The sequence below is a fragment of the Podarcis pityusensis genome (assembly GCF_964106645.2).
Source record: "Podarcis pityusensis genome assembly, chromosome: 13".
In the NCBI taxonomy this organism is placed as follows: domain Eukaryota; kingdom Metazoa; phylum Chordata; class Lepidosauria; order Squamata; family Lacertidae; genus Podarcis; species Podarcis pityusensis.
Window position 1 is genome coordinate 16,003,536 of NC_138038.1, and position 27,780 is coordinate 16,031,315.

The 27,780-nt window shown below is 44.3% G+C and overlaps 3 protein-coding genes across 3 annotated transcripts in view; all 3 read left to right on the forward strand.

The window, feature by feature from the left end:
• Positions 1-27,780, forward strand: part of LOC308460291 (uncharacterized protein) — a 226,847-nt gene that overhangs the window by 18,284 nt on the left and 180,783 nt on the right. Inside the window, exons 5-7 of the mRNA XM_080976430.1 lie at positions 7,138-7,201; positions 20,642-20,869; positions 22,170-22,296. Of these exons, the coding sequence (XP_080832556.1) occupies positions 7,138-7,201; positions 20,642-20,869; positions 22,170-22,296 (419 nt within the window). The remainder of the gene's footprint in view (positions 1-7,137; positions 7,202-20,641; positions 20,870-22,169; positions 22,297-27,780) is intronic.
• LOC308461812 (vomeronasal type-2 receptor 26-like) lies at positions 98-837 on the forward strand (the record flags this gene model as incomplete). The annotated part of the gene is made up of 2 exons (XM_080978977.1): positions 98-101; positions 157-837. 2 exons carry the CDS (start codon positions 98-100, stop codon positions 828-830), a joined length of 678 nt encoding a protein of 225 aa, XP_080835103.1. The 3' UTR covers positions 831-837.
• LOC308460520 (vomeronasal type-2 receptor 26-like) lies at positions 11,598-12,798 on the forward strand. Its single transcript, XM_080977040.1, has one exon. The coding sequence runs from the start codon at positions 11,895-11,897 to the stop codon at positions 12,789-12,791; it is 897 nt and encodes a 298-aa protein (XP_080833166.1). The 5' UTR covers positions 11,598-11,894; the 3' UTR covers positions 12,792-12,798.

The window sequence follows — 27,780 nt, forward strand, 5'->3', positions numbered from 1 at the left end:
TCCCATATATTCCCAGAACAAAATTTTGATGTGGTCTTAAGATTAAACTATAATGATCCAAATCTTTTGTTGTGTTCAAACTCAATCTTCTTTGGGAATGCGTATTTTGGTAAAGGGCCCATTTAAACTGTTTTGGTTTTTTTTTTGGGGGGGGAGGCAGTCTCCTAGCTTTCCTCCTGCTCTGCTTCCTCTGCCCATTGATCTTCCTCAGCCCACCAGAAAGAGTGAGCTGCCTGCTCCGACAAATGGCTTTTGGCCTTGTTTTCACAGTGACCGTTTCTTGTGTGCTGGCCAAAACTATCACGGTGGTTGTGGCCTTTGTGGCCACCAAATCAGCATCCAGAATGAGGAAATGGGCGGGGAAAAGACTGGCTCGTTTCATTGTTTTTTCTTGCTCCCTTATCCAAGCAGGCATTTGCACTTTGTGGTTAGGAACCTCTCCCCCATTCCCTGATTCCGACATGCACTCAATGATGAGGGAAATTCTAGGCTGTAACGAAGGGTCTGTTGTCATGTTTTGCTGTGTCCTGGGCTACATGGGCTTTTTGGCCATTGCCAGCTTTGTTGTGGCCTTTTTTGCCAGGAAATTGCCTGAGTGCTTCAATGCGGCCAAATTCATCACCTTCAGCATGTTGTTGTTTTGTAGTGTTTGGATCTCATTTGTTCCGGTCTACCTGAGCACCAAGGGGAAATACATGGTGGCTGTGGAGATCTTCTCCATCTTGGCCTCCAGTGCTGGTTTACTGGGCTCCATCTTTTTCCCAAAGTGCTACATCATTGTCTTGAGACCTGATCTGAACAGCAAGGAGTGCTTAATAAAGAGGAAATAATAAATTATCCTATCATCTCCCCCCCCCCAGTAGAATGTGGGCTATATAATCTCTCATTATCCTTATTGTATGATTATATTTTTTTGTTTAGCTTCAATTGCTATGTGCAATTTATTTGAAAATTCTCTGTGGTCACAGTCAGACAGGTTTCCCTAATCATTTTGGACTTCATGGACTCCTTGCTGTTCAGGTCAGGTCTCAACACAATGATGTAGCATTTTGGGAAAAAGGTGGAGCCCAGTAAGGCAGCACTGGAGGCCAAGATGGAGAAGATCTCCACAGCCACCATGTATTTCCCTTTGGTGCTCAGGTACACTGGAACAAATGAGATCCAAACACTACAAAACAAGCTCCCAAATGCTACATTAGAGACCTGACCACAATACCAGAGAGCAATTAATAATAAAGTGAATGAAAGAAAGCAATATTTTTTAAAAAATAAATAAAGCTGCCTTCCAATCATCCCTTTCTAAGTAATTTTCTAGGTTTATTAGTTCATTAACGGTTTAGAAACATTTATGTCCAATCTTAGACCTCCTATACTTACAGAGCAGGAAGTGCTATAAAAAGAATGCTGCTGACATATCAGCAAGAATGGTATGTCAGCACATGTATGAGGCCTATTGATTTCTCTCATGTAAAAAGAAGCAGCTGTGAGGGAAGTGTGACTGGATCTCTCTGCACACAGAAGTCTCGACACTCCAACAGTTTTATAATCTTTAGTTTATTACGATTTACACAAACCTTCTGAGAGCCTTGGTAAATCAGTCCTCCCTGGAACTCTCAGTTGGCGCTGCTAATTGCTGCTTCCTGCAAAAACACAGGAATTGAGGTGCTTTTACGACCTTCTTATGACCTTCCATTAATCTCCCGAAACGACTTGCGTGCGGAGACTTCTGGGCCCTCTCCGCCTCTGAGCCTGAAGCCTTCCAGTTGTTCTGACTCTGCCTGTTCTGCTCCCTCCTCCTGCATTCTTTCCCAGACAAGGTCCTCCTCCCCCTCCGTCGGCTGGGAATACAAACCTCTCCTGTTGTCTTCCTTTCCTCCTTCCTCTACAGAGCCTTCTTCTTCACGCTCAGCCTCCAGCCTTTCCTCCAGCTCAGCATCGCTGGTGGGGCTCATGGCAGGGAGCTCAGAGTACTCCGAGGGCTCTCTGACATCAGGGAATAATAGGAAATTTAATGAATGAGATCAGGAAGCTTGAAAGGAAGTGTAAAAGCTTTCTCACAATAATAATGCACAATACAAGTAATGAGAATTATGAGAAAAATTGAGAATATACTGATCAATGAACTTCAGCAAACAAGACACCTCACCCCTAAATCAGAAGGGATAATAGAATAAAATTTAAGGTATATATTTTTCTTTTTTAATTGCTAAACCAGTGAGTACAATAATCAAGAACAAGAAAATTATGTACTGTGGTAAACCATGACAATATTGTCTGTTGCTTACTATAAAGAAATAGAATACTGTATCTTATGATAGAGACTTAATGAAAAATTCCTTAGCAAAGTCTGCTGGGATGAGCAGGGTTAGTATCCAGTGGATCCCCATCTGATCTATCCAGTAGAGGTTGCTTTTGATGAAATGTCACAAACATGCTTTACTTCATTCTGTTGCTGTTCCTCACACAAAGGGACCTAGTTATTACCTCATATGTAATTATCACATTTGTCACGATCAAATCTCCTTTGGATAAGGTCCCCATAGATTTTCAGAGAACACAAGCAAAAGTGTTTGACTGGGTAGAAAAACCCTTCCTGCCATTCCAAACAAAGGGTGAGGGAAGAGTAAAAAACTAGATTTCTGCTTTTCTCTGGAAGAGTTGTAAGACAGGATTTTAATCGGCTTATTGGTAGATAAGTGCTGTTTATGCCAAGGCAGAATATTGTAGTGAGGCTGGTTCTGAAGCAAATGGCCATTTTCCAGATGGAAATAAGGGTGTCAGAAAAGAGAAAACATTTGCCTCAGTATGCTGGTGTTTATTCTGCTCATTCTCTTCCTTTTGCCACATACAGTGTGCAAACATACGACTAGTTGCACCATCAGTTATATGCTTAGGATTCCACATGAATATTACTGGCCTGGTGACCTCATCATTGGTGGACTTACCTCTCACCTCTTTGTTGCTTTGGATAAAGAAGACTTCAGTGAAATGCTAGCCACACACCAACTGCTTAATCTCCTGTAAGAACTTCAAATATCAAATCACCAGATGGTACAGAATCATTCCCCAACTCTAAGTATATTTACTCAGAAGCAAGTTCCATTGATTTAAGTGGGATTTACTTTCAGGCAGAGGTTTGTGTGTGTGGGAAAACATTTGCAGTAGTTGAGGGAGGAGCTGGCACCTGATGTTTTGCTGCTGTAGGAAAAACTGAAGTGTCCCTCAACCCCGACACCTCCCTGATTGAAGATCAATGCCCATTGCCCGCAAGTGCCAGAGAAAATGATAATAATGGTGGTGGTGATGATAAAGTAAAAAAAAATATGCGGAGGGAGAGCAAAAAAAGGAGAATAAGGAAAATAAATTACATCCCCCTTCTGTGCAAAGCTGCATGAAGCTTTATGTTGGGGTTGGCTGAGAGGAGATGAGGAGGAAAGTGACAGAGATCTGTGAGTGGAGAGGGGGGAAAGGCATCAAGAGAAGAGTGAGAAGGGCTCATTCACACTTAATTTTGCCCTGAATTTTCTAAAGTTCCATGTCTGGAAAGAACAGCCAAAATAATGAAGGGGTTGAAGGCACTCTCCTATAAGGACAGGTCGCAACATTTGCGACTTTTTAGTGTAGACAAATGGCAAGTAAAAGGAGATATGATAGAAGCTTATAAAATGATACCTGCTGTGGAGAAAGTGGATAGAGGGATAGAGAGCCAGTGTGGTGTAGTGGTTAAGAGCGGTAGACTCGTAATCTGGGGAACCAGGTTCGTGTCTCTGCTCCTCCACATGCAGCTGCTGGGTGACCTTGGGCTAGTCACACTTCTTCGAAGTCTCAGCCCCACTCACCTCACAGAGTGTTTGTTGTGGGGGAGGAAGGGAAAGGAGAATGTTAGCCGCTTTGAGACTCCTTCGGGTAGTGATAAAGCGGGATATCAAATCCAAACTCCACTTCTTCTGACTAGATTTTTTTTTTTTTGTCATTCCGTGAAGCTGAATGGTGAAATATTCAGGACATACAAAAGAAAGTGCTTCTTCACATAATGCACAGTTAAATTATGGGATGTGTTGATACCAGTTGTGGTGGTGGTGTCCAACTGGCATGGCCCTAAAAGAGGATTAGGCAAAGCCATGCAGAATAGGACTATCAGTGGCTGCTAGTTATGATTACTGCATACTAGATCCATTGTTGGAGACTATGTGCATCTCTCTACAAGTTGTTAGAAATATGTCCACCTTTTGGGCTTCCCATAATTATCTGGTTGGCCACTTAGAGGACAGAATGCTGGACTAAATAGGCCAGCAGGATTCTTCTTGCTTTCACGTTCTCTGGAAGCCCTGACCTGCTCCACAGTGTGCTGCGGTGATAGGTAGGGGTGGAGAAGGAAACAGAAATCCTCCTGTCTCTGTGTTCTTCTTTAAGACCTGCTACCATTTTTCCATCCTGATTCAAAAGTGTGTAAAGAAAAGAATGCATTAGCGATGAGATACGAAGCCCTTCTTTGCTCTGAATATTGAATTGCACCTCAAAAGTGTTTGAAATGAAGATTCTTAAAAGCCCACTTCTCTTCTGAGGTGGAGTTCTTTTTTAAATACCCCAGGTATTTAAGTCAGGCTTAGAACAAAGTCCTGGTTAAAAATATGTCACAAGTCTGAAAATGATGAGTTTTTAGACAGTGTCATCAAGCACATTTAAGACCCCAATGAAAATATCAGTATTGCCTTATAAGGGGTGGGAGAGAAATTATATTCAGCTCACATTTAAACATGAACCTGCCAAAATTTGCGTGCTCCAAAACAATGCAAGAACCAAAATACAGCCACCCTTCAAAATTCACACTTATCTAAATTTTGCAACGCGGTTCTCAAGCCAAGTAATGTATATAAAAATGCATATGCTGGGGTAAAGTGCCCACAAAATGCATATATTAGTGAAAGTAGCACACAAAACCACATTATTTTTGTGTAAACATGTAAATATGTGTATATTAGGCAAATTTGCATAAAATGTGTGTATTAGGAGAAAATTGCACTAAAATGCTGAAGAATTTTCATGAGGCCTGAAAAAAAATCCGTAGCATATCTCCCAAGGATACAGCATAACATTCTCCTTGCAGTGTGGTGCCAAAGAACTACCAGCATATTCTGGCCTTGGCCTTTGCTGTCAAGGAGATCAATGAGAACCAAAAGATCTTGCCTAACATCACATTGGGATTCCACATCTATGACAGTTACTTCAATCAAAGGATGACCTACTCGGCCGCTCTGAAACTTCCCTCCACAATTGTACCCAACTACAAGTGTAACACCCAGAAACATCTGATGGCAGTTATTGGGGGACTTGACTTTGATACCTCCATCTACTTGGCAGACATCTTGGGCGTCTACAAGATTCCACAGGTAAGATACGGCCTTGGGGATTTCACATTCATTCACCATGATCTTTTCTATCCAGAGGTTCTGCACAATAGGTTTTGTGCAATAGAGAATTAGTTATGACTTACAAAGGAGGGCAGTTTGTTCAGTGTCTGGATTCCAAACCATTCAGGGCTTTAAAAGTCAATATCAGGACTCTGAACTGAATCTGGAATTTGAACCATATGTCAAAAGTGTGCCAGCTGTCTCTGTACCAAGTTAGGAGTCCCCTAACCGAACTGAAAACCAGTCTCGAGCAGTTTAATACAACTCAGGGAGTACTGCATGGATTGGCGGAACATTTCTGCAACCTATCATTAATTGAGGTATACCCAGCCCACTTTCCCTCAGCTATGCGGTTCTCTGGCAGCACCCTCAGATCTACCTCAGTTCCCCTGTGCCACCTGCCCCATCTCTCTAAAGTGTGCAGCTCAGAACTGGGTTTCTGCAATACTCATTGGCTGGTTAGGCCTGCCCCCTGGGAAATCCCTGGACCCAGGCCTGCAGTTCTCCACAGGCGGCCTCCGGATTGCTGACATGGGGCCATGGCCAGGCTGCAATGTAGGTAAGTGGACTTGCCTTGCAAATAAATTAGAATGAATGGTGATTAAATAGCTGACATCATCTAACCGCCCCACAAACTTTGTGAAAACAAATCATAATGAATATTCAATAATAAGATAATCTGGAAATGCCCTCATACCAGTGGCTTTTGGCGTCTCATCCTTTCCCGTCCCTGGCATGCTGCTATATCACTGCCTCATGGGCCAGAGAGTATAAGGAATATGCATTTGTTTGACTCTCTTGTCCATGGGAGAGTGAGGTAATGAAAACTTCCTACCTGTCATTACAATTGTCTTTGCCACAACAGCCGCTAGAGATGCACATAGCAAATCCTTCTACTATATTGATGTCCCTTTATTTCCTTCTAGCTCACTTATGGTTCCTTTGCTCTAGAGTATGCTGAACAAACCAAGTCCACTCCCTTTTACCGGATGGTGCCCAATGAAGCCCATCAGTACACTGCGATTGTTGAGTTACTTCTGCACTTTGGTTGGATGTGGGTTGGATTGCTCAGTGGAGAGAATGACAGTGGAGAGAGATTTGTTCACACCCTGAAACCTCTGCTGTCCCAGAAAGGTATTTGCTTGGCCTTCTCAGAGAAAACTCTGAAAACCACATATTTGGCTGGGTATTATGCCATGTATTCCCAGTGGATCCAAATCTATCATGTTGTTATGAGAAGTAAGGCCAAAGTTGTTGTTTTCTATGGAGAAACAAAGTGCATGCTTGGCTTGCGAATAATGGTAGCACTAGGCGAATTGGAAAGTGTGACCAAGACATCTGTGGGCAAGGTATGGATTCTGACAGCACAGCTGGATTTCACAGCATTGGCCTTTCAAATGAGGATGGATATGCAAGTCTTCCAGGGTTCCCTCTCCTTTTCAGTTCATTCAAATGTGGTACAAGGATTCAAAGCGTTTCTTCAGGTCCAAAATCCTTTTGAGGCAAATGGAAATGGCTTTGTCAAGCAGTTCTGGGCAGAAGTATTTCTCTGTTTATTTCCAAACTCCAATACAGAGGAGCAGGCCAGTGGAACCTGCACTGGAGAGGAGAAGCTGGAAGATCTCCCTTCATCTGGTTTTGAGATGAGCATGACTGGCCACAGCTATAGTGTCTCTAATGCTGTTTATGCCACAGCACATGCTCTACATGCCATGTTCTTGTCCAGGACCAAATACAGGGCAGCGGTGGAAGGAGGGATGCAGGATCTTCAAATGCTACAGCCTTGGCAGGTAATGCCTTCAATGAGATACAATTTACTTGACATGGACAGTGACCTGGAAATTAGTGTAGATTACCACCCAGCACTCTGATTGGATAAAATAAATAATTAAAAACCGTAAATACCCCAGAATTGACATTTCAATTTGTCCATCCATGCTGGGTGTTGGTTAAAAAAACGATGCTGGATAGGAAAACATTATTTTAAGTTACCTTGAGCTCAACACTTGCTTTTGGAAAATGACAAAACAATTATTAAATCAAAAGTAATTACCCCTTGCAACACAGGACTCATCCTTACTGCCATTTAATGTAGATAGTAACCTTCCCACACCTCCATTAATTCTCAGTTACCCGTATGACATTCTTCAAATCACTGTCTTCCCACACTTCCTTCCATCAGTCTGGACTTTCTTATTCTACGAATTCTTCAAAAAGAAACCGGCATGGGAAATTCTGGGTTGAGGGAGGGAAAGTTGAAGAAGGTAGTGATTTTGAGGAGAGTAGCTTTGGGTACCTCTAGATTCTCACTTTTCCTGAAATTTGCTTGCACAAAGCTTACTTAGTGGTCACATCCCCAACCATTTTCAAAACCACAAAACATGTGACAAGGTGCTTTTATTTCTGCAAACCTAATATTCTGGCATGTGCATAGTATGTGGAGAAATTCTCAGTCTCAGTCAGTTTTATTGCACATAGCCAAAGGCTGCCGCAATTACACAGAATTATTTGACAATTAAAAGAAAATATACTGAATTGGTAAAAAAAGACTTAAAACATTTATATTATTAAAACATTACATACTCTAAACAAAGCTATAAAAGTACCCCAATGTACAAATAAAAACATTAAACAATAAAATTCATAAGCTAAAATCATCACATGGTCACTAATGTTAAAAACAATATCAATTAATACAGTGTGCAATTTATACTCAGAGTTTGGTGACAAAGATAGAGCATAGCCTGAGGTAGATAGATGGGATCAAATAAATTCATCTCCTTTACAGTTAATGGCTACCTTGGCTATATAATTTGCTCTAATTTTCCTAGCAGCAGTTGCAAAAAGTGCTACCCGCCAGGTCACATACTTATCTGTGTCTGCACGGAGATATAACGTCATGTCAAGGGGGTTCTGGCCAGGGGACCCTGTCATTATAGGTACCAAAAATCTTTTTCTTGCATTGTTATATAACGGACAGTGCAAGATATAATGCATAAGGTCCTCATGTGGAGAAATTCACCCCAGAAAATACTGACCATTTGGAGGCATTACTTCATAGTTTCTGTTTTCCTTTCAATACAGCTCCATCCCTTCCTTAGGAGTGTCTCCTTCAACAACTCTGCTGGAGAAACGGTATCTTTTGGTGAGAACAGGGAAGCACAAGCTGGCTTTGATATTACTAACATGGTCACTTTTCCAAATAATTCCTTTGTGAGAGTCAAGGTTGGAAGGATGGATTTGGAGGCTGACCCAGGTCAGGAATTCTCCCTTGATGACAACCGAATGGTGTGGCACAGAAGTTTTCACCAGGTGGGGCGTAATTCCAACATCCATGAGATATAGGAAAACAAAATATTATGCACTTATCAGTCATCAGCCCGGCACATACCTGGTTTTCTAGCCTCATTCAAAACATTTTCTTCTGCATTACATTCCATGAGCTTGCTGGATCAGGCCAATGACTGTCTGTGGTAAACTCACAAGCAGGAACTGAGTACAAAAGCGCTCTTCCCTCTTGTGGTTTACCTGTTGCGGCTTCATAGGTGCCTGAAGGGGGCTAAAAAATGGTCAGTTTGGTCCTGCCTTTGGAGTAAGTAGTTTAGTGTCTTCTTACTTCTAGCTGTGGGTTGGAAAACAGAAGGCAAATATGCTCTTAATTTCTCTGTGCTAAAATTTTTAAGCATTCATTTAAATGGGCAGGACCAACATGGTTTGAAAAATACATATTGCAAGATAAAAGAAACTTAGAAATGCAAATATTAGGATAAGATAGACATTTAAATGTGAATTTAGTTGTGGATTAATGTGGAAATGGGATGTAGTGAATTTATGATTAAACACAGTGCCTTTTTTTCTAAAAAAATGTTTAGGGGTACTCTCATTTTGACTCAAAACCACCATTTTATAGTTCAAATCAGGAAAAATAAATACAGTAAATGGACAAAGGTAGAAAGATTCACAAAATGTTTAGAGGTACAGGTATGCGTACTCCTGCACCCCCCCGGGAAAAAAGGACTGATTAAACATATGAAATTCATTTGGACAGGAAATATACTGATTTGTCCTTTCCAAAATGCCGCACCCTGCACCTCTAAATAAAAGAAGTACCGCAATTTCCTTCCAATCCTCTTCCCCCTATACTATTTGCCTTTTAAGGTTTTGTTTATAGAAAACAGCACATTTAGGGACAAACAGCAGCCAAGGGACGCGGGTGGCGCTGTGGGTTAAACCACATAGCCTAGGACTTGCCGATCAGAAGGTCAGCGGTTCGAATCCCCGCGACGGGGTGAGCTCCAGTTGCTCGGTCCCTGCTCCTGCCATCCTAGCAGTTCGAAAGCACGTCAAAGTGCAAGTAGATAAATAGGTACCGCTCCGGCGGGAAGGTAAACGGCGTTTCCATGTGCTTCTCTGGTTCGCCAGAAGTGGCTTAGTCATGCTGGCCACATGACCCGGAAGCTGTACGTCAGCTCGCTCGGCCAATAAAGCAAGATGAGCGCAGCAACCCCAGAGTCCACCACGATTGGACCTAATGGTCAGGGGTCCCTTTACCTTTTAGCAGCCAACTTTGAGCAGCAATGCAGCCTGGGCCCCCAGGTCAGATCAGGAGCGTGCTTTATCTTAAAAATAAAAGCCCTTCTCAAGTATTCCCAAAAGAACTTGTGAGGCTTCAAACTAAGAAAGGCTGGGCATGCTCAGTGCATAAACTCCACCCACAATGCCTTCGTGTGCATGGTAGCAAGTGTGAAGGGGACTTCTAACTGCATTTGGCTGAACTCCTTTAGAAGCCTCCTCCTCATATTTGGGAACCATGATAATAACACAAAGTTACAAATCACAAGGAGACTTCTAAGCATGTTCAGTGTTTCAGACCTTCCCATTCAGTATGGTAAAATTGTTGGTGGAAGAGGTATTCTCTTTATGTATGGAGACAAAATGGGAAGAGCGGGTGAAAATTAGCCCCCAATCCCCTTCCCAGTTTGAGCCCTCCTGCTTGCTTTTTGAATGCCTGAAGGGGGCTCAAAGATGGTCAGTTTGGTCCTGCCTTTGGAATAAGTAGTTTAGTGTCTTCTTACTTCTAGCTGTGGGTTGGGAAACAGAAGGCAAACATGCTATGAATTTCTGTGTGCTAAAATTTTAAAGCATTTATTTAAATGGGCAGGTTCCACCCCTTTCTGTGTGCAACCCAAGTTGTCCTCCTGGTTCCAGGAAGGAGAAGAAGGAGGGGGCGCCATTCTGCTGCTATGATTGTGCTCCATGTCCTCAAGGCAAGATTTCATCCCAAAAGGGTAAGAGACACAAGAGGTATACCTTTCAAACTATATGTCATGTTAGAAGTTGTTGAAAAGATTAAGCAAATAACTGGTACATATTATTTGATTGGAGAATGGCAGCACACATTTTTAGAGAACTGCACATACTTCAAGGCAACAGTATTTGGGTTATGTGTTGGTGAAAGGAGTGCAATTTAGATAACCTTCCCATTCAAAGGGCAACAAAATGAAATTTCTCCTCCATCCCTATTGGAAGACAGCCCCCATAAAGGAATACGGACCTTTCCTAACAAAAAAAGTTTTATAAAAGATCTCATCTTTGTCAGAGATTAAAATCCAGCAATCAGTACTGAGGTACATGGAGCAATGAACTGAGTATAAGACACTTTCCTTAGCTCCCGTGCTGAACAATTCATAGAATTTATTGTTAGCCCCATTGACCAAGTAAACTGCACAATGTAGTTTATATTGGTGACAAGGAAAAAACAGGTATATAAAGGAGAATGCCAAGATCCAGGTATGGGGCAAGTACTCTTTGGTTAGAGAATCCCAGCAGAGATTTAAATTCAAAAATATTAAGAAAAGTAAAACATGGCAATATAAGCTGTTAGAGCTTTAAAATATGCCCTTCTAAGTTCTTTCCAAAAGACCACACATTGGTAAGTTAAAAATTGGGTTACTACTATTAAAATATCAAGTTCGTGTGCTTTTCCACACATTAGTAAGAAAACCCAGGCAGTAAAAGTTGGATTAGCTACAATAATAAAAGTACCTAAATTATTGGTATAAGGAGCACAAGAATGGCTTGTAACAGCCATGCAGTCTGATCTTGGAGCAAGCAGTTCAGACATCATCAAACTCTGAGCTTCTAAAGTAGATTTAGGACTCGGAGGCTTGATTACCTAGTACCTCCCAAGATGAGCTAAGCCTGGCAGGATAGCTTACTCTATGGTCTTAACCCCTTCATTCATTAATTAGACTTAAGCCTGACTGGTTATCCCACAGCTTCTGGGGAGTTAGCAAGCCAGTACAGAACACCCCACATAACCTATCACACAGCGCTGAGGTGGGGTTCTCGTGCATCACTTTGAGTCTAGCCTGTTTGGAAACTTCTGTGATACTCCTAATCTAACCTGAAGAGATACTGCTAACATTAGTAGCTGCTCTGCAACGTATCTGAAATCTGAGTGTTTTTCCTCTCTCTCCAGACATGGATGAATGTGTTGCATGCCGTGAAGATCACTATCCAAATAGGGACCAATCACAATGCATTCTAAAGACAATCAACTTCCTGTCTTTTAAAGAGCCTCTGGGGATAAGCTTAGCATGTTTTTCTCTTTCTCTCTCTTTCCTCACATTGGTGGTCCAAGCCATCTTCATTAAACATCAGGACACACCCATTGTCAGAGCAAACAATCGGGACCTCACCTACACTCTCCTCACTTTCCTCCTGCTCTGCTTCCTCTGCCCATTGATCTTCCTCAGCCCTCCAGAAAGAGTGAGCTGCCTGCTCCGACAAATGGCTTTTGGCCTTGTTTTCACAGTGACTGTTTCTTGTGTGCTGGCCAAGACTATCATGGTGGTTCTGGCCTTTGTGGCCACCAAACCAGGATCCAGAATGAAGAAGTGGGTGGGGAAAAGACTGGCAAGCATCATTGTGATTTCTTGTTCCCTTATCCAAGTGGGCATTTGCACTGTGTGGTTAGGAATGTCTCCCCCATTCCCTGATTCTGACATGCACTCTGTGATGAGGGAAATCATTCTAGGCTGTAACGAAGGATCAGTTGCCCTGTTTTACTGTGTCCTGGGCTACATGGGCTTTTTGGCCATTTTCAGCTTTGTTGTGGCCTTTTTTGCCAGGAAATTGCCTGAGTGCTTCAATGAGGCCAAATTCATCACCTTCAGCATGTTGTTGTTTTGTAGTGTTTGGATCTCATTTGTTCCGGTCTACCTGAGCACCAAGGGGAAATACATGGTGGCTGTGGAGATCTTCTCCATCTTGGCCTCCAGTGCTGGCTTACTGGGCTCCATCTTTTTCCCAAAATGCTACATCATTGTGTTGAGACCTGACCTGAACAGCAAGGAGAAGTTAATAAAGAGGAAATAATAAATTATCCTATCATCTCTGTTTTTATTCTAGTAGAAAATGGGCAATATAATTTCTCATTATCCTTATTATATAACTATATTGTGAGTGTTTTTATCTGCGATTGCTATGTGCAATTTCTTTAACAATTCTCTGTGGTCTCTGTGAGACAGGTTCCCTAATATTTTTGGACTCCATGGTGCATTTGGAAAACAAGCTGTAATGGATACCACAAAATATTGAGGCCTGAGTAGAATGTGAGAGAATGATTGATTAGAAACCAAACGAGAAAACAATATATTCGGAGGCATTTTTTTTATGTAAAAAAGATTCATCTCTTTGTTCCTTTCAAATCCTTTTTAAAGTACGAAAGGGTTCAGTTGAGCTGCTAGTATCGTGATAAACAAGTCTCATTTATTTCAGTAGTTGCAGATAATATTTGCTAGACCATTTGTGGGGTTCATTTTTACTTAAAGTTTAGTAGATAACAAAGTTAGGGTTTTTAATGGCCTTATATTTATAAGATGGTAGGTTTCCGGGCAAGCCCACGATCAATGGCGGTTGTTCGCAGGCCTCCAGGGGTTGTGAAGAAGTTCAGGCATGGGAGAGGTAGGAAATGAGGCATAAATCCTCTTGATGCTCTCCAGTGGGGTCTGGGGAGTTCACTGCATCCTGCAGTGTCGTGCAATTCTGTGTCTGCCAATTTAGAAGGCAGAACGGGAGTGATCTAGAAGTGTGTCCCTGCCATGGACAAGCCTCTGTTACTGGCATGCTTTGTGGAAGGTTCCTCCTTAATCTGGATAATTGGTATCAATCAAGAGGTGCTCCTGAAGCAACATATGCAAATGGGCTGCAATTAATCAGCTGCCCAAAGAATCAGGAAGGTATTTTGAACAGTTTTCGGAAGTTTGAGAATCCCTACAACAGCCGTGAAAGGAAAGGGAGAGGAAAAGGTGCTTTGCACTTTCTTATGGTTTTCTTTTTGTTCTGCTGTCCTCCTCTACACAATGAAGAGGTGTGTGTAGTTGCTACTTTGAAAAGAGGGGTGGGGGCTTCCAATTTATTCTCTACAAGGAATTTAATAAGGTTTTGCTGTGCTGCCCCCCTCAGCTGAGGGTGAATGGATTTTATTTACAACCACTTCTAAAGGGGGGTGTTTCTGGGGGAATGCAGTGGGGAAAAGAAAAAATGACCCAAAGCTGGGCAGTTGCTGAAGGGGGGCTGAATATGAGGAAAGATTTTGCTGTGTGTTGTGTGCCAAGAAAGAATTGCAGAGGGGAATTTAATGGCGGACGTCTGGAAAGTTCACTCTGCGAGTTATTTATGGCTACGGTTCACATGTTAGTTTGATAACAGCGGAATGGAATGGAATGTGACCTTGTACCACTCAGACAAATACTGCAAAAATGGAACAAGAAGAGAAGCAACTGAACTCTTTCAACACAGCAGGTCTGGAACAAAAATGAAGATGAAAGAGTACACATGTGAAATGGTTTATAAATATATAAGCTGTAACTGAGGTTGCTGTTTGTAAGGTGAAAATTAGACAGCTGGAAGAGCAGCTTAATGACAAGTGAAGGATGTCAATTGGAGACTAAATAAGAAAGGAAGCAGCTAAAGGGGAATATGATTGCAACAGGAGCAGGAAACCTGCTTTTAAGAAATTGTATTAAATTGAAATAATTTGGTTCCATTTGTAATAATTTAGAAAATTAATAAAAAATATTATTCATTATTTATTTATTTATTCCCTGATATTTTATATCATTTATGAATACAACCCACCTTCATATTACAGTATATTATGATATTTTAATTTTACCATTTTTGTTTTTATTCTGTTCGGGTCTATAACTGCATAATAAGTAAAGGTAAAGGTACCCCTGCCCGTTCGGGGCAGTCTTGCCAGACTCTAGGGTTGTGCGCTCATCTCACTCTATAGGCCGGGAGCCAGCGCTGTCCGCAGACACTTCCGGGTCACGTGGCCAGCGTGACAAGCTGCATCTGGTGAGCCAGCGCAGCACACGGAACGCCGTTTACCTTCCTGCTGGTAAGCGGTCCCTATTTATCTACTTGCACCTGGAGGTGCTTTCGAACTGCTAGATTGGCAGGCGCTGGGACCGAACAACGGGAGTGCACCCCGCCGCGGGGATTCGAACTGCCGACCATGCGATCGGCAAGTCCTAGGCGCTGAGGTTTTACCCACAGTGCCACCCGCGTCCCTAACTGCATAATAAAGGACCTGTATTTTCAATCCTGCAAAGATTGAAAAGATTTAATTTGTCCCTCCCTTCTGGCTCTAGGCCTAAAACCATGGAAATCACACCTTTTGGTGGTGCGTGTGCACACAAACATGCACGCACACACACTTCTATGTGCGTTTGCGTGTGTGATTGAAGTGGTATATTAAAAAGTGTCTGCATTTGCAGTAAAGAGGGTTGGAAGAAGCTGTCAATTTTGACTTTACCGGTATCTCATTCTTTCCATCTTAAATTGAGTTCTGCACAGTTTGTGCAGCAATCTGTGATTCTTTTTATTTAAAAAATCCTCATGAAAACTCCTAAGCGTTTTAGTGTCAATTTCTCCTAGTAAACACATTTTTCAATAAACACTTTTGCAAGTGTTCACTATGCATTTTTTGATACTTTCCCCAATCATACCGGCTAACTCTATGGGGCTGAGGACTGCTCAGCCCCCTCCCAGTATCTGGGGACAGGGCTGAGCCCCCCAATCTTGAGGGACTGAGCCCTGACAGGCCTCCCTGGTAGGCCTCTCCACCATGGTGTAGGTTCCCACCAGGCTTCCCTGCTGTGTCAAAGGCATAGCTGTCAACTTTTCCCTTTTTTAAAGGGAAATTCCCTTATTCCAAATAGGATTCCTCGCAAGAAAAGGGAAATGTTGACAGCTATGGAAAGGTCCTGCTGGGCAGAGGGCCCCTTCCCAGGCCTTGTGGCCTCCTCACGGCACACGTGATGTCGGTGCCTCTACCCGTAAAATATGCATTTTTGTAAACATTGGTTGAAGGACAACATCATAATTTTTAGATAAGTGCAGATTTCTAAGGAGGGTTGTATTTCGATTCTCATATTGTTTCAGAAAGTACAAATCAGATCGTCTTGGTTTTAAATGCAAACTGAATTGAATGCCCCCTGCCCCTAATTCTTTGTGGTCAAATAACCTATTTATTTACTTCTTTTCTTTATATGATATTTTCAGGAAGCATATTAATGGGAATCTTTAAAATATACATCCAGGTGTGCGATTCACCCTCCCAATCTCAGTATACATTGGTTGAGAATAAGCGAAGCAATTTCCCCTTCTCCCTACAAAAATAGACGTTCAGATGGACTGGTTCAAGACATTTTGGCACCCAAAGTGAACTACAAAATGCCTCCCCCAATGCCAGAGAAGAAGGGGCACTTTTTTTGTCCTGTAAAGGGACAGAAACCGCTTTGAATGAAACATCACAAACATGTTTTTATCGTCATTTGTTTGATGCTCCTGATGTAAAGAGACCTAGTTATTGCCTCACCTGTAATTATCACTCTGGTCATGACTAAGTCTCCCTTGGATAATGTCTCAATAGATTTCCACAGAATACCAGCCGAAGTCTAAACATGAGAATATAAAAAAACCCTTCTTGTGATTCTAAACAAGGGAGAGGGCAGAGGAAGAGGAAGGATTTCTGCTGTTGTCTTTGTCAAGTTGTAGAATAGGATCTTGTTGTCTTTGTCCATGGAGTTTGTCCATGGAAATCAGCCCTGATTGCTCACTGGAAGGACAGATCCTGAAGCTGAGGCTCCAATACTTTGGCCACCTCATGAGAAGAGAAGATTCCCTGGAAAAGACCCTGATGTTGGGAAAGATTGAGGACACAAGGAGAAGGGGACGACAGAGGAGGAGATGGTTGGACAGTGTTCTTGAAGCTACCAACGAGTCTGACCAAGCTGCGGGAGACAGTGGAAGACAGGAGTGCCTGGTGTGCTCTGGTCCATGGGGTCACGAAGAGTTGGACATGACTAAATGACTAAACAACAACAGGATAGGATCTTAATCTGTGAATTGGTGGGGAAATGCTGTTCCTGTCAAGGCAAAATATTCTACTGAGGGTGGTTCTGAAACTAAGGTTCATGTTCTAGACAGAAATAAGGGTGTCTGATGACGAAGAATATTTGCCTCAGTATGCTGTTGTTTATTGTGTCCGTTCTCTTTCATCTGCCGCATTTGGTGTGCAAACATACCATGAATTGCACTGTCCATGATCTGTCCAGAATTCCACATGAATACTACCAACCTGGTGATCTTATGATTGGCGGAGTTGCTTCCCATCTCTTTACTGCTTTTGACAAAGAAGACTTCAGAGAAAGGCTAACTACCCATCAGCTTCTTAATACCTTGTAAGGACATGTCAAAGAATCAGCTGGTACAGAAACATCCCCCAAACCTGAACATGCTTAAATTTACCTAGTTTAAGATGGAAAGCCCTTCTCTATTCTGAATATTGAACTTTATCTTAGAAAGTTTGAGGGGAGGGGTCTTAAAAGCTCACCTCTCCTTTGAGGTGGAGATCGAAGAGCCCTAGATGTTCTCATCAAACTCAGACAAGATTTATAGGATACTCCTAGTTAAAAATGTGTCACAGGTCAGAAAATGATGAGAACTACTCCATTAAGCTAGGCTACCTACTTCTCAGCATTTCGACACAACTTTTTGTTAGATCAAATCAGTACCTGCAGATAAATGTTTTGTATGTTTGTACTTTGTGCTTTCTGTTGATGTCAGTGTGTGAGTGTCAAAGTTTGATGCCTTTTGCTCTTAATGTGGTACAGACCTGTTCAGCTACTTGGTGACAGGAAGACAGGAAGGGGAAAGAGATTCACTTGTGTTTAATATTTATAGAAAGGGCCTGGATCAGCTCATTCATTTTGTTTGGCTTTGGGAACAACAGTCAGTGATTGGCTGAAGGTTCTGAACAGTGAAGAAATGGCAGTTAACTGTCAGTTGGGAGAAGTAATGAGTGAGGTGTGAGGCAAAGACAAGAGAAAGCTGAGTTGAAAACGGACACATAAGGCTTAAACCCAGTTTGTTAACAATATTTTTTGGCGAAGATTAGAACAAGTGAGCTGGTGTGTATTTTAGGCTAAGAAGCTGCCCAGTTCTTAGCAGAAAAATGCCATAAAAGCAGATTTCTTAAATGAGCTCAACTGTCCAAGCAGCCAGAAATAAGACCTGTGAAGCTTTGGAGGCCAAAAGCAGATGGTACCTAGCGGTTGAATCAATTTGTGAGTGAACTGGGCAGGTGGCTGTTTAGGGAATTTGGTCTGGGGTAAAAGCCTTGTAGAGGTTGGTGTCAGCATCAGTATCTCTTAAATCTTTAAGTGTTGTCAAGTACATGCAGGACTCCAAAATAAATATAAGTATTGCCTCATTAGGGATTGGGGCGGGATTGAAATCAGTTCACATTTAAACGTGAACCTCCCATAATTGGCTTGAAAACCAAAATGGAGCCATTATTTGAAACTCACACTTCACCAAATTTTGCAGTGCACTTCTCCAGCCGAGCAATGTATACAAAAATGCATACACTGGGGTAAAGTATTTATTTAAAAAATGCATATATTAGTGAATGTGGTATAGAAGTCGTCAAGTGGACTACAATGCATTCTTTTAGAAGAAATTGGTTTCCAGATATCTGTATAATAGGGCACACTGTGCACGAAAACGCTGAAGAATAATCACGAGGTGCTTGAAAAATTGCACAGCATATCATTTAAATAATAATAATTGCATAGAATATCTCCCAAGAAATCAGCATAAAATTCTCATTGCAGTGTTGTGCCAAAGAACTACCAGCATATCCTGGCCTTGGTATTTGCTGTCAAGGAGATCAATGAGAACCCCAAGATATTGCCTAATATCACAATGGGATTCCATATCTATGACAGTTACTTCAATCAAAGGATGACCTACCGGGCTGCTCTGAACCTTCCATCAACACTTATGCCCAACTACAAGTGTGACACTCAGAAACATCTGATGGCAGTTATTGGGGGACTTGACATGGATTCCTCCCTTCAAATGGCAGACATACTGGGCATCTACAAGATTCCTCAGGTAAGATGCCTTGGAGATTTCACATTCATTCACCATGAATGAATCCTTTCCCCTCCCTTGCTTGCTGCTATATCACTGCCTCATGGGCCAGAGAGTCTAGGGAAGATGCTTTTGTTAGACTCCCTTGTCCATGGGATAGTGAGGTAAAGACAACTGCCTACTGTCATTACAACTGTCTTTGCCACAACAGCCGCTAGAGATGCAGATACCAATTCCTTCTACTATATTGATGTCCCTTTATTTCCTTCTAGCTCACTTATGGTTCCTTTGCCCTAGAGTATACCGATGAAAGCCAGTCCACTCCCTTTTACCGGATGGTGCCAAACGAAGCCCATCAGTACACTGGGATTATTCAGTTACTTTTGCACTTTGGTTGGACGTGGGTTGGATTGCTCAGTGGAGATAATCACAGTGGAGAGAGATTTGTTCAGACCCTGAAACCTCTGCTGTCCCAGAAAGGTATTTGCTTGGCCTTCTCAGAGAAAACCCTGAAAACCACATATTTGACTGAGTATTATGCCATGTCTTCCCAATGGATCCAAATCTATCATGTTGTTATGGAAAGTAAAGCCAAAGTTGTTGTTTTCTATGGAGAAACAAAGTCCATGCTTGGCTTGCGAACAATGGTAGCGCTAGGCGAACTGGAAAATGTGACCAAAACATCTGTGGGCAAGGTATGGATTCTGACAGCACAACTGGATTTCACAGCAATGGCCTTTCAAATGAACCTGGATATGCAAGTCTTCCAGGGTTCCCTCTCCTTTTCAGTTCATTCAAATGTGGTGCAAGGATTCAAAGCGTTTCTTCAGGTCCAAAATCCTTTTGAGGCAAATGGAAATGGCTTTGTCAAGCAGTTCTGGGCAGAAGTATTTCTCTGTTTATTTCCAAACCCCAGTACAGAGGAGCAGACCAGCGGAACCTGCACTGGTGAGGAGAAGCTGGAAGATCTAATTTCATCTGCTTTTGAGATGAACATGTCTGGTCACAGCTACAGTCTCTATAATGCCATCTATGCCATAGTACATGCTCTACATGGCATGCTCTTGCCCAGGACAAAATACAGGGCAGCGGTGGAAGGAGGGATGCAAGAGTTTCAAATGCTGCAGTCTTGGCAGGTAATGCCTTTTCATGAAATACAATTTATTTGACATGAACCGTGCCCTGGAAATTAGTGTAGATTACCTCCCAGCAGTCCTCTAAGCAGTCTTCTGAACTCCTTTCTCATCCTCTTACTCCTTCATTGCTATAATTCAATAAATTCATAAAACAAAAAACATCCCAGAATTGCCATTTAATTCGTGCATTCATGCTGCATGGCAGTAAAAAGGACATTGGATTGGAAAACATTTTTTTACGTTACCTTGAGCTCCACACTTTTTTTATTTATTGGAGCTGGAATACATATATTAAATCACATCAAAAGTAAGCACTCCCTACAACACAGAACTCATCCACACTGCCCATATGACGTTCGCCTCCAAATCACTCTCTTCCCACACTTCTCTCTTCCTCAGTCTGAACTTTCTCATTCTATGGATACTCCAGAAAGGGGTGGGCATGAGAAATTATGGATTGAGGGAGGGAAAGTTTGAGAAGGAATTGAGAAAAATGGATTTGTTGCAATAGTGTGACAGAGCGCTTTAATAACCCCTTTTATTTGTGCAAACCTAACATTCTGGTATGTGCATGAAACCCTCCCAGAAAATACGGGCAGTTTGGAGCGATTACTTCATCATTTCTGTTTTCTTTCAATGCAGCTCCACCCCTTTCTTAGGAGTGTCTCCTTCAACAACTCTGCTGGAGAAACAGTATCTTTCGGTGAGAACAGGGAAGTAGAAGCTGGCTTTGATATTACTAACATGGTTACTTTTCCAAATAACTCCTTCGTGAGAGTCAAGGTTGGAAGGATGGATTTGGAGGCTGCCCCAGGTCAGGAATTCTCCCTTGATGACAACCGAATGGTGTGGCACAGAAGTTTTCACCAGGTGGGGCATAATTCCAACATCCATGAGATATAGGAAAACAAAATATTACGCACTTATTGATCATAAGCCCAGCACATACCTGGTTTTCTAGCCTCATTCAAAACATTTACTTCTGCATTACATTAGATGCGCTTGCCGGATCAGGCCAATGGCCCACCTTCTACACCAATTTTTTCTCAGATTGGCAAACCAGATGTTTGTGGAAAATCCACAAGCAGGAACTGGGCCCAAGAGTGCTCTCTACTCTTGTGGTTGTCGGTCAAACTCCAGTCCTTGGTTTTGCATCAATCTGCGACTCAGAGCTTCAGAAGTCTTTCAGAAGCTGAGCACGCAAGCCAGCAGAGAAAACAAACTCTTCGCAAAGGAAGGGCAGACAAAGGCATATGTAAAGCATATTTACAAGCAGTTTATTCAGCATAGATCAGGACAAAGAAAACATGTCTGCTCTCCTTCATGTCCAAGAGCTAGAAGCAATAAAGCAAAAGTCTACACACAACGGAAGTTCCCAGCAAGCTGTGCTGGAATGTAAACAGACGTGTCATACTCCACACATCTGTTAAGGTGGAACGGAACATCAATATCCTAATAGTGCCTCTGACCGTGAAGACGGAGCATAACCTCCCTCATGGCTAATAGCCACTAATAGACCTTTCCTCCACGAATTTTTCAAATCCTCTTTTAAAACCATCCCAGTTGGTGACTATTACGGCCTCCTGTGGGAATGAGTTCCATAGTTTAACTATACTGCATGAAGAGCTGTAAATGGACTAGACACATTGCCGCAAATTACAACGGAGCTTTTAGCAGTTTAATACCCTTTTCAAATCTTGCAAGCAATACATCCCCCCCCCCGAAAATCCCCGCCCCCAATTTTTCAAGTGTATTTCAAAAAAAATTGTTCTCTAATGTTCAATTTTAGTTCTTCTACTTGGGGTGGGGGGAATCACACCTAAGTTACCATAGTTTTGGCTTCAGAATCCTTATAATTTAACTGAAACACCAAAGTCACTACCCACCTGTATCCTAAGGAAAATTGTTGGTGGAAGAGGTATTCTATTTATGTATGGAGACAAAATGAGCAGGGCTGGTGAAAATTAGCTCCCAATTCCCTCCCCAGTTTGAGCCCTCATGCTTGCTTTTTGAATGCCTGAAGGGGGCTCAAAGATGGTCAGTTTGGTCCTGCCTTTGGAATAAGTAGTTTAGTGTCTTCTTACTTCTAGCTGTGGGTTGGAAAACGGAAGGCAAACATGCTATGAATTTCTGTGTGCTAAAATTTTAAAGTATTTGGTTAAATGGGCAGGTTCCACCCCTTTCTGTGTGCAACCCAAGTTGTCCTCCTGGTTCCAGCAAGGAGAAGAAGGAGGGGGAGCCATTCTGCTGCTATGATTGTGCTCCATGTCCTCAAGGCAAGATTTCATCCCAAAAGGGTAAGAGACACAAGAGATATACTTTTCAAACCGTATGTCATGTTAGAAGTTGTTGAAAAGATCAAGCAAATAATTGGTATGCATTGTTGTGATGGGACGATGAGCTGCTTGTGCGTAAAATCCAAGTCCCTCAGAGTTTGGTCAAGTTTGCAAACCTCTGTCTGTAACGGAGCCCCTTAAACATGGGTCTGTCAGTCGCTTGCAGATTCCGACAGTGGTTGCTTTCGGAATCGCTTCCAACATAAAAGCTCCTTAACGGAAACACGTCTTCTGGACTCTCTGCGTGACAGTTTCCGGCGAGGAGTGGGTGTCCCTACACGAGGTCCTGAAACCTCCCCACTGTTTTTGCTGGAAGTGTCTCGGAGCCATCCCTCCTGCTCACTTTCCCTCAGCTCAGCTCTTCTCCCCCTACTGGTTCCCTCTTCAGCTGCTGAGTCTCTCCCAACCTGTGTGAGCCCTTCCACCTCCCTTCCTTCCGATGGCAGTTCCCTGACATCCACCTCCCCTCCAGGGCCCCCTTCACCCCCTCCCGCCCCCTCCTCTATGGGCGGTGAGGAGGCAAAACCCCGGAAGGAACTTCCTTCACCTTCCGATGTCTCGAACACTTCTCTCCACCTGTTGCGGTTCCTGGTCTCGAAGTACTCCTCCTCCTCAGAGTCCATCTCCCCTTCCCCTTCCGAATCCGTGAATCCTTCCAACTCCTCCTCCTCATCGGTGGTCCCAAAGTATTCCCTCCGGAACCTCTCCACAGGCTGAGGTTTCCTTGGGAACCTTTGATGGAACGTTTCTATCAATACCTCGTCATTGATATCTTCTGCCATTACCCAAGTGTTTTCTGACTCCGGTTCTCCTTCCCACGCTACCAAATACTCCACCTGATCCCCCTTCCACCTGGCGTCGAGGATTTCTGCCACATGGCTGCTGCATTCCCTTTCTTCTATGATCGGTCCCCGAGTGGACATCCCTTCTCGTCCCCCCTCATACGGTGACAGTAACGACCTGTGAAATAGTGGGTGCAGTTTCATGTGGTTGGGTAACCGGAGCCTGAAAGCCACTGGGTTGACTTGTTGAATGACCTCAAAGGGACCCAACCTCCTGGGTCTTAATTTCTTACAACCTCCTTTGAACGGCAACCCTTGGGTTGACAGCCACACCCGATCTCCCACCCTTATGGTTTCACCTTCCCTTCGGTTCTTGTCTGCCTGCCTCTTGTATTCTTCCTTCGCCCTTTCTAAGTTGAGTTGGAGCTGACGATGGATTGCTTCCATTTCTTCTACAAAATGCTCGGCTGCCGGGACGCTCCATCTCTCCCCTCCTCCCCCTGGGAATGCCCTGGGATGACACCCATAATTAGCCAAGAAGGGGCTCATCCCTGTGGACACATTCTCTGCATTGTTGTAGGCAAATTCCGCCAGCGCCAACTTCTCTACCCAGTCGTTCTCTCTGTCATTGACATAACACCTCAAGTATTGCTGGAGGACACCGTTTGCTCTTTCCACCTGCCCGTTGGTTTCAGGGTGCCGGGCAGTCGAAAAGTTGACCTCCACCTGCAGTAAGCTCATGAGCTTCCTCCAGAACCTGGAAGTAAATTGTTTTCCTCGGTCTGAGACCACCCTCAATGGCACCCCGTGCAACCTAAAAATGTGTTCTACAAATAACTTCGCTGTCTCTTCCGCCGTGACTGCATGCGAGCAGGCTACAAAGTGGCACATCTTTGTTAGTAGGTCTACCACCACCATGATGGCTGTTTTCCCCTTGGACTTCGGCAGATCAGTCATAAAATCTATCGACACTGCCTCCCAAGGTTGTTCTGGGGTTGGTAAGGGTTCTAATAGCCCCGCCGGCGCCCGCCTCTCCCCTTTGGCTCGCTGGCATTGCTCACACCCTCTTACGTACTCCCGTACATCTTCCCTCACCTTAGGCCACCAAAATTCCCTGGTGACCAACCACATGGTTTTGTGTTGTCCAAAATGCCCCGCCGTGGGGCTGTCGTGCAACTGCTTGAGTACCCTCCCCCTTAAGTCTCCTTCGGGGATATACAGTGCCCCTTTGTAATACAACGCTCCATTTCTTTCCTCAAAACCCCCTGGTTCCTCTCCCTCACCCCTAAGACCTCTGAGCTTATTCTGGGCATATTCATCATTCTCTGTTTCCTCTACCAGTTCTCTTTGCCCCACCAATGCCGCCCCACACACCCAGCGGTCCTCTGGGATGACATGTCTCTCTTCGGGTGCCCCCTCCCCTTCCAAATATTCAGGTTTGCGTGAGAGAGCGTCCGCCCTAACATTTTCTGGACCTGGCACATAACAAATTTCAAAGTGGAATTTGGAGAACTCCTGGGCCCATCGCACTTGCCGTTGGTTGAGCACTCGTGCCGTTCTCCAATACTCTAAGTTCTTGTGGTCCGTGCACACTTGCACCTTATGTTGTGCCCCAATTAATAAATGCCTCCATCTCCTGAACGCTTCATGAATGGCAAGTAGTTCTCGGTCATACACCGTGTAGTTCCTCTCAGATTTGTTCAGCTTTCGCGAAAAAAAGGCACACGGTCTCCACTCTGACTCCTCCTTCCCAGGCTGCAGAAGCACCGCCCCCACAGCCCGGTCTGATGCGTCCGTCTCCACTCGCATCGGTTTTTGTAAATCCACATGCAGGAGCTGTTCTTCCGAAGCGAACGCCCTTTTCAGTTCCTCAAAAGCTCGCTCCGCCTCCGCCGTCCAAACGAATTTCCTCTTACTGCTGAGACAGTCCGTAATGGGAGCCGTCAAGTGGGCAAAATTTCTGATGAACTTCCGATAGAAGTTTCCAAATCCAAGGAATCTTTGCACATCCTTCCTTGTTTTCGGTGTTTTCCATTCCAGTACCGCTTGGACCTTGCCAGGATCCATGGCCAATCCCTTGTCCGACAAGCGGTACCCCAGGAATTCCACCTCCTTGGCATGAAACTGACACTTCTCTAGCTTCACCCACAGCTGATTGGCTTGCAGTCTGCCCAACACTTCCCTGACGTCTTTTACATGCTGCTCCTCAGTCTCTGAATATACTAACACGTCATCTAAGAAGGCCACACAATTCTTGTAAAGCAAAGGCCCCAGGACGTGGTTCATAAACGATTGAAAGCACGCGGAGCCTGCTTGTAGGCCGAAGGGCATAACTAAATATTCAAATGCCCCCAAAGGGGTGAACATGGTGGTTTTCCATTCATCCCCCTTCCTTATTCGTATCAGGTTGTACGCCCCCCTCAGGTCCAGTTTAGTAAAAATCTTTCCCTTCCTGACCCTTGTCAAAATGTCATCAATTCTGGGCATCGGGAAAGTCACTGGTTCTGACACTGCATTTAAGGCCCTGAAGTCCACTACAAGCCTGGGTTTGTCTGTGTTTTTTTTGTCCACAAAAAACACTGGGCTGCCCCCCACCGCCCTGGACTCTCTGATGAACCCTCTCTTCAGGTTCTTGTCAATGAACTCCCTTAGCTCCTGCATCTCTCTGTCTGACATGGCGTACAGCTTGCCTAGAGGGAGCTGTGCCCCAGGGAGTAAATTGATTTGACAGTCAAAGGGCCTATGTGGGGGTAGTTTGTCTGCCTCCCTCTCGCTGAAGACGTTGCTCAGGTCGGCGTATTGTTGGGGAACCTTCCCCTTCTCCGTTACTTCCGTCCCTGCTAGAGTGGCTCTGGCCCCTCCTTGAGCCTCCCGCTCTTTGCAGTGTTCTAGACAATGTGCTGACCCAAAGGAGACCACTCTCTGATGCCAGCCCACTAGCGGATCATGTAACGCTAGCCAGCTCATCCCCAAAATAATGGGAGCTCCTCCCAAGGTAGCCACATTAAACGCTATTAGCTCAGTGTGTCTTGCTACCCTCATTATCATTGGGACGGTCTGCTGGCTGACTTCTCCTCCCAGCAGCTCCCTTCCATCGATCGTGGTCACCTGCAAAGGGTTACTTAAAGGGATAGTCTGTATCTGGTGCTCAGCAGCAAACTCCTTACTCATGAAATTACAGGAGCTGCCTGAGTCCAATAGCGCCTTTATCTTTAGTGGGTGTCCGTTAGGCAGCTCTAGTAACACCTCTATCACTAGGGCGGGTTTAGGAGGTTCCGGCGTGGGCACTTTCACTGCTCTTTGGCCTGGCTGCTGTGCCCCGACGGTGGCAGCCAGGCGTTGGCTTTTACTTGCTCCGGTACCTTTTCCTCCCTCTCCCCAACAGCTCCCGCCATTCCTTGCCATTCCTTTCTTTGGGGGCAGACTCTGGCAAAATGACCTGGCTGTTGGCAGAGATAACATTTCTTGGCGCCCTTTCCCTCCTTCTTCCGCTCTTCACTGGGCTTTGAAACTGCGCGCGCGCGCGCTGTTCCAATTTCCATCGGCTCTCCCGGCGGGAACGGTGGCTCTGGAATCTCTGGAATGCGAAGCTCCCTCCAACCTTCCCCCTTCCCTTCCCGCCTCTCCAAGGCTCTCGCCTCTTGGCGCGCTCCTATGGTCAGCGCTGATTTGGTCAGCTGGTCCATAGACTCCGCCCTGGGCGCCCGGGAAAGTTCATCCTTTACCGCCGAAGCAAGCCCTTCTTCAAAGAGCATTTGAATGGGTTCCGCCGATAGATCCCACCCCAATTTATGGATCAACATGGTAAACTCAGTCCAGTACTCACGCACAGATCGGCTCCCCTGTTTGCACGCCATTAACTGTCTGCGTACCACTCCCTGCTCAATATCGCGGGAAAACATCAAATCCATTGCACGAAAAAACTTCCTCGTATCCTTCAGGATGTCATTGTTTGTTGCCATCAGGGGCCTCACCCAGTCTTTCGCCCCCTTTTCGAGATGCCCAATCACAAAAGCCACCCGCGATTCCTCGTCGGGAAAGTCATCAAACTGCAGATTAAGGGCATATTGCATCTCTGTCCTAAAGGCATGATAGTCCTTGGCCTCCCCCCCAAACTTCTGCACCAATCCTGGCAACTTTCTGGCGAGCGGGGTGGTTTTCCCCTTCTCTGCATCTTGAGCCCTCCTCTCCTCGAGCCTCGCCGTCTGCAGCGCTAGCTGGACCTCCAACGCCCGGTACCTTTCCTCCAGGCTTGGACCCGCTCCAGCTCCTGCTTCTCCGGTTCCGGCTGGGTTGCTCATGATGCCTTCTCCTGCACAAACTGCTCACAGAGACTGTCGGAATGCTGTGATGGGACGATGAGCTGCTTGTGCGTAAAATCCAAGTCCCTCAGAGTTTGGTCAAGTTTGCAAACCTCTGTCTGTAACGGAGCCCCTTAAACATGGGTCTGTCAGTCGCTTGCAGATTCCGACAGTGGTTGCTTTCGGAATCGCTTCCAACATAAAAGCTCCTTAACGGAAACACGTCTTCTGGACTCTCTGCGTGACAGTTTCCGGCGAGGAGTGGGTGTCCCTACAGGAGGTCCTGAAACCTCCCCACTGTTTTCGCTGGAAGTGTCTCGGAGCCATCCCTCCTGCTCACTTTCCCTCAGCTCAGCTCTTCT

Bases quoted from the DNA above. Each gene is read 5' to 3' on its own strand.
- LOC308460520 (XM_080977040.1), top strand. From the start codon at position 11,895: ATGGATGAATGTGTTGCATGCCGTGAAGATCACTATCCAAATAGGGAC.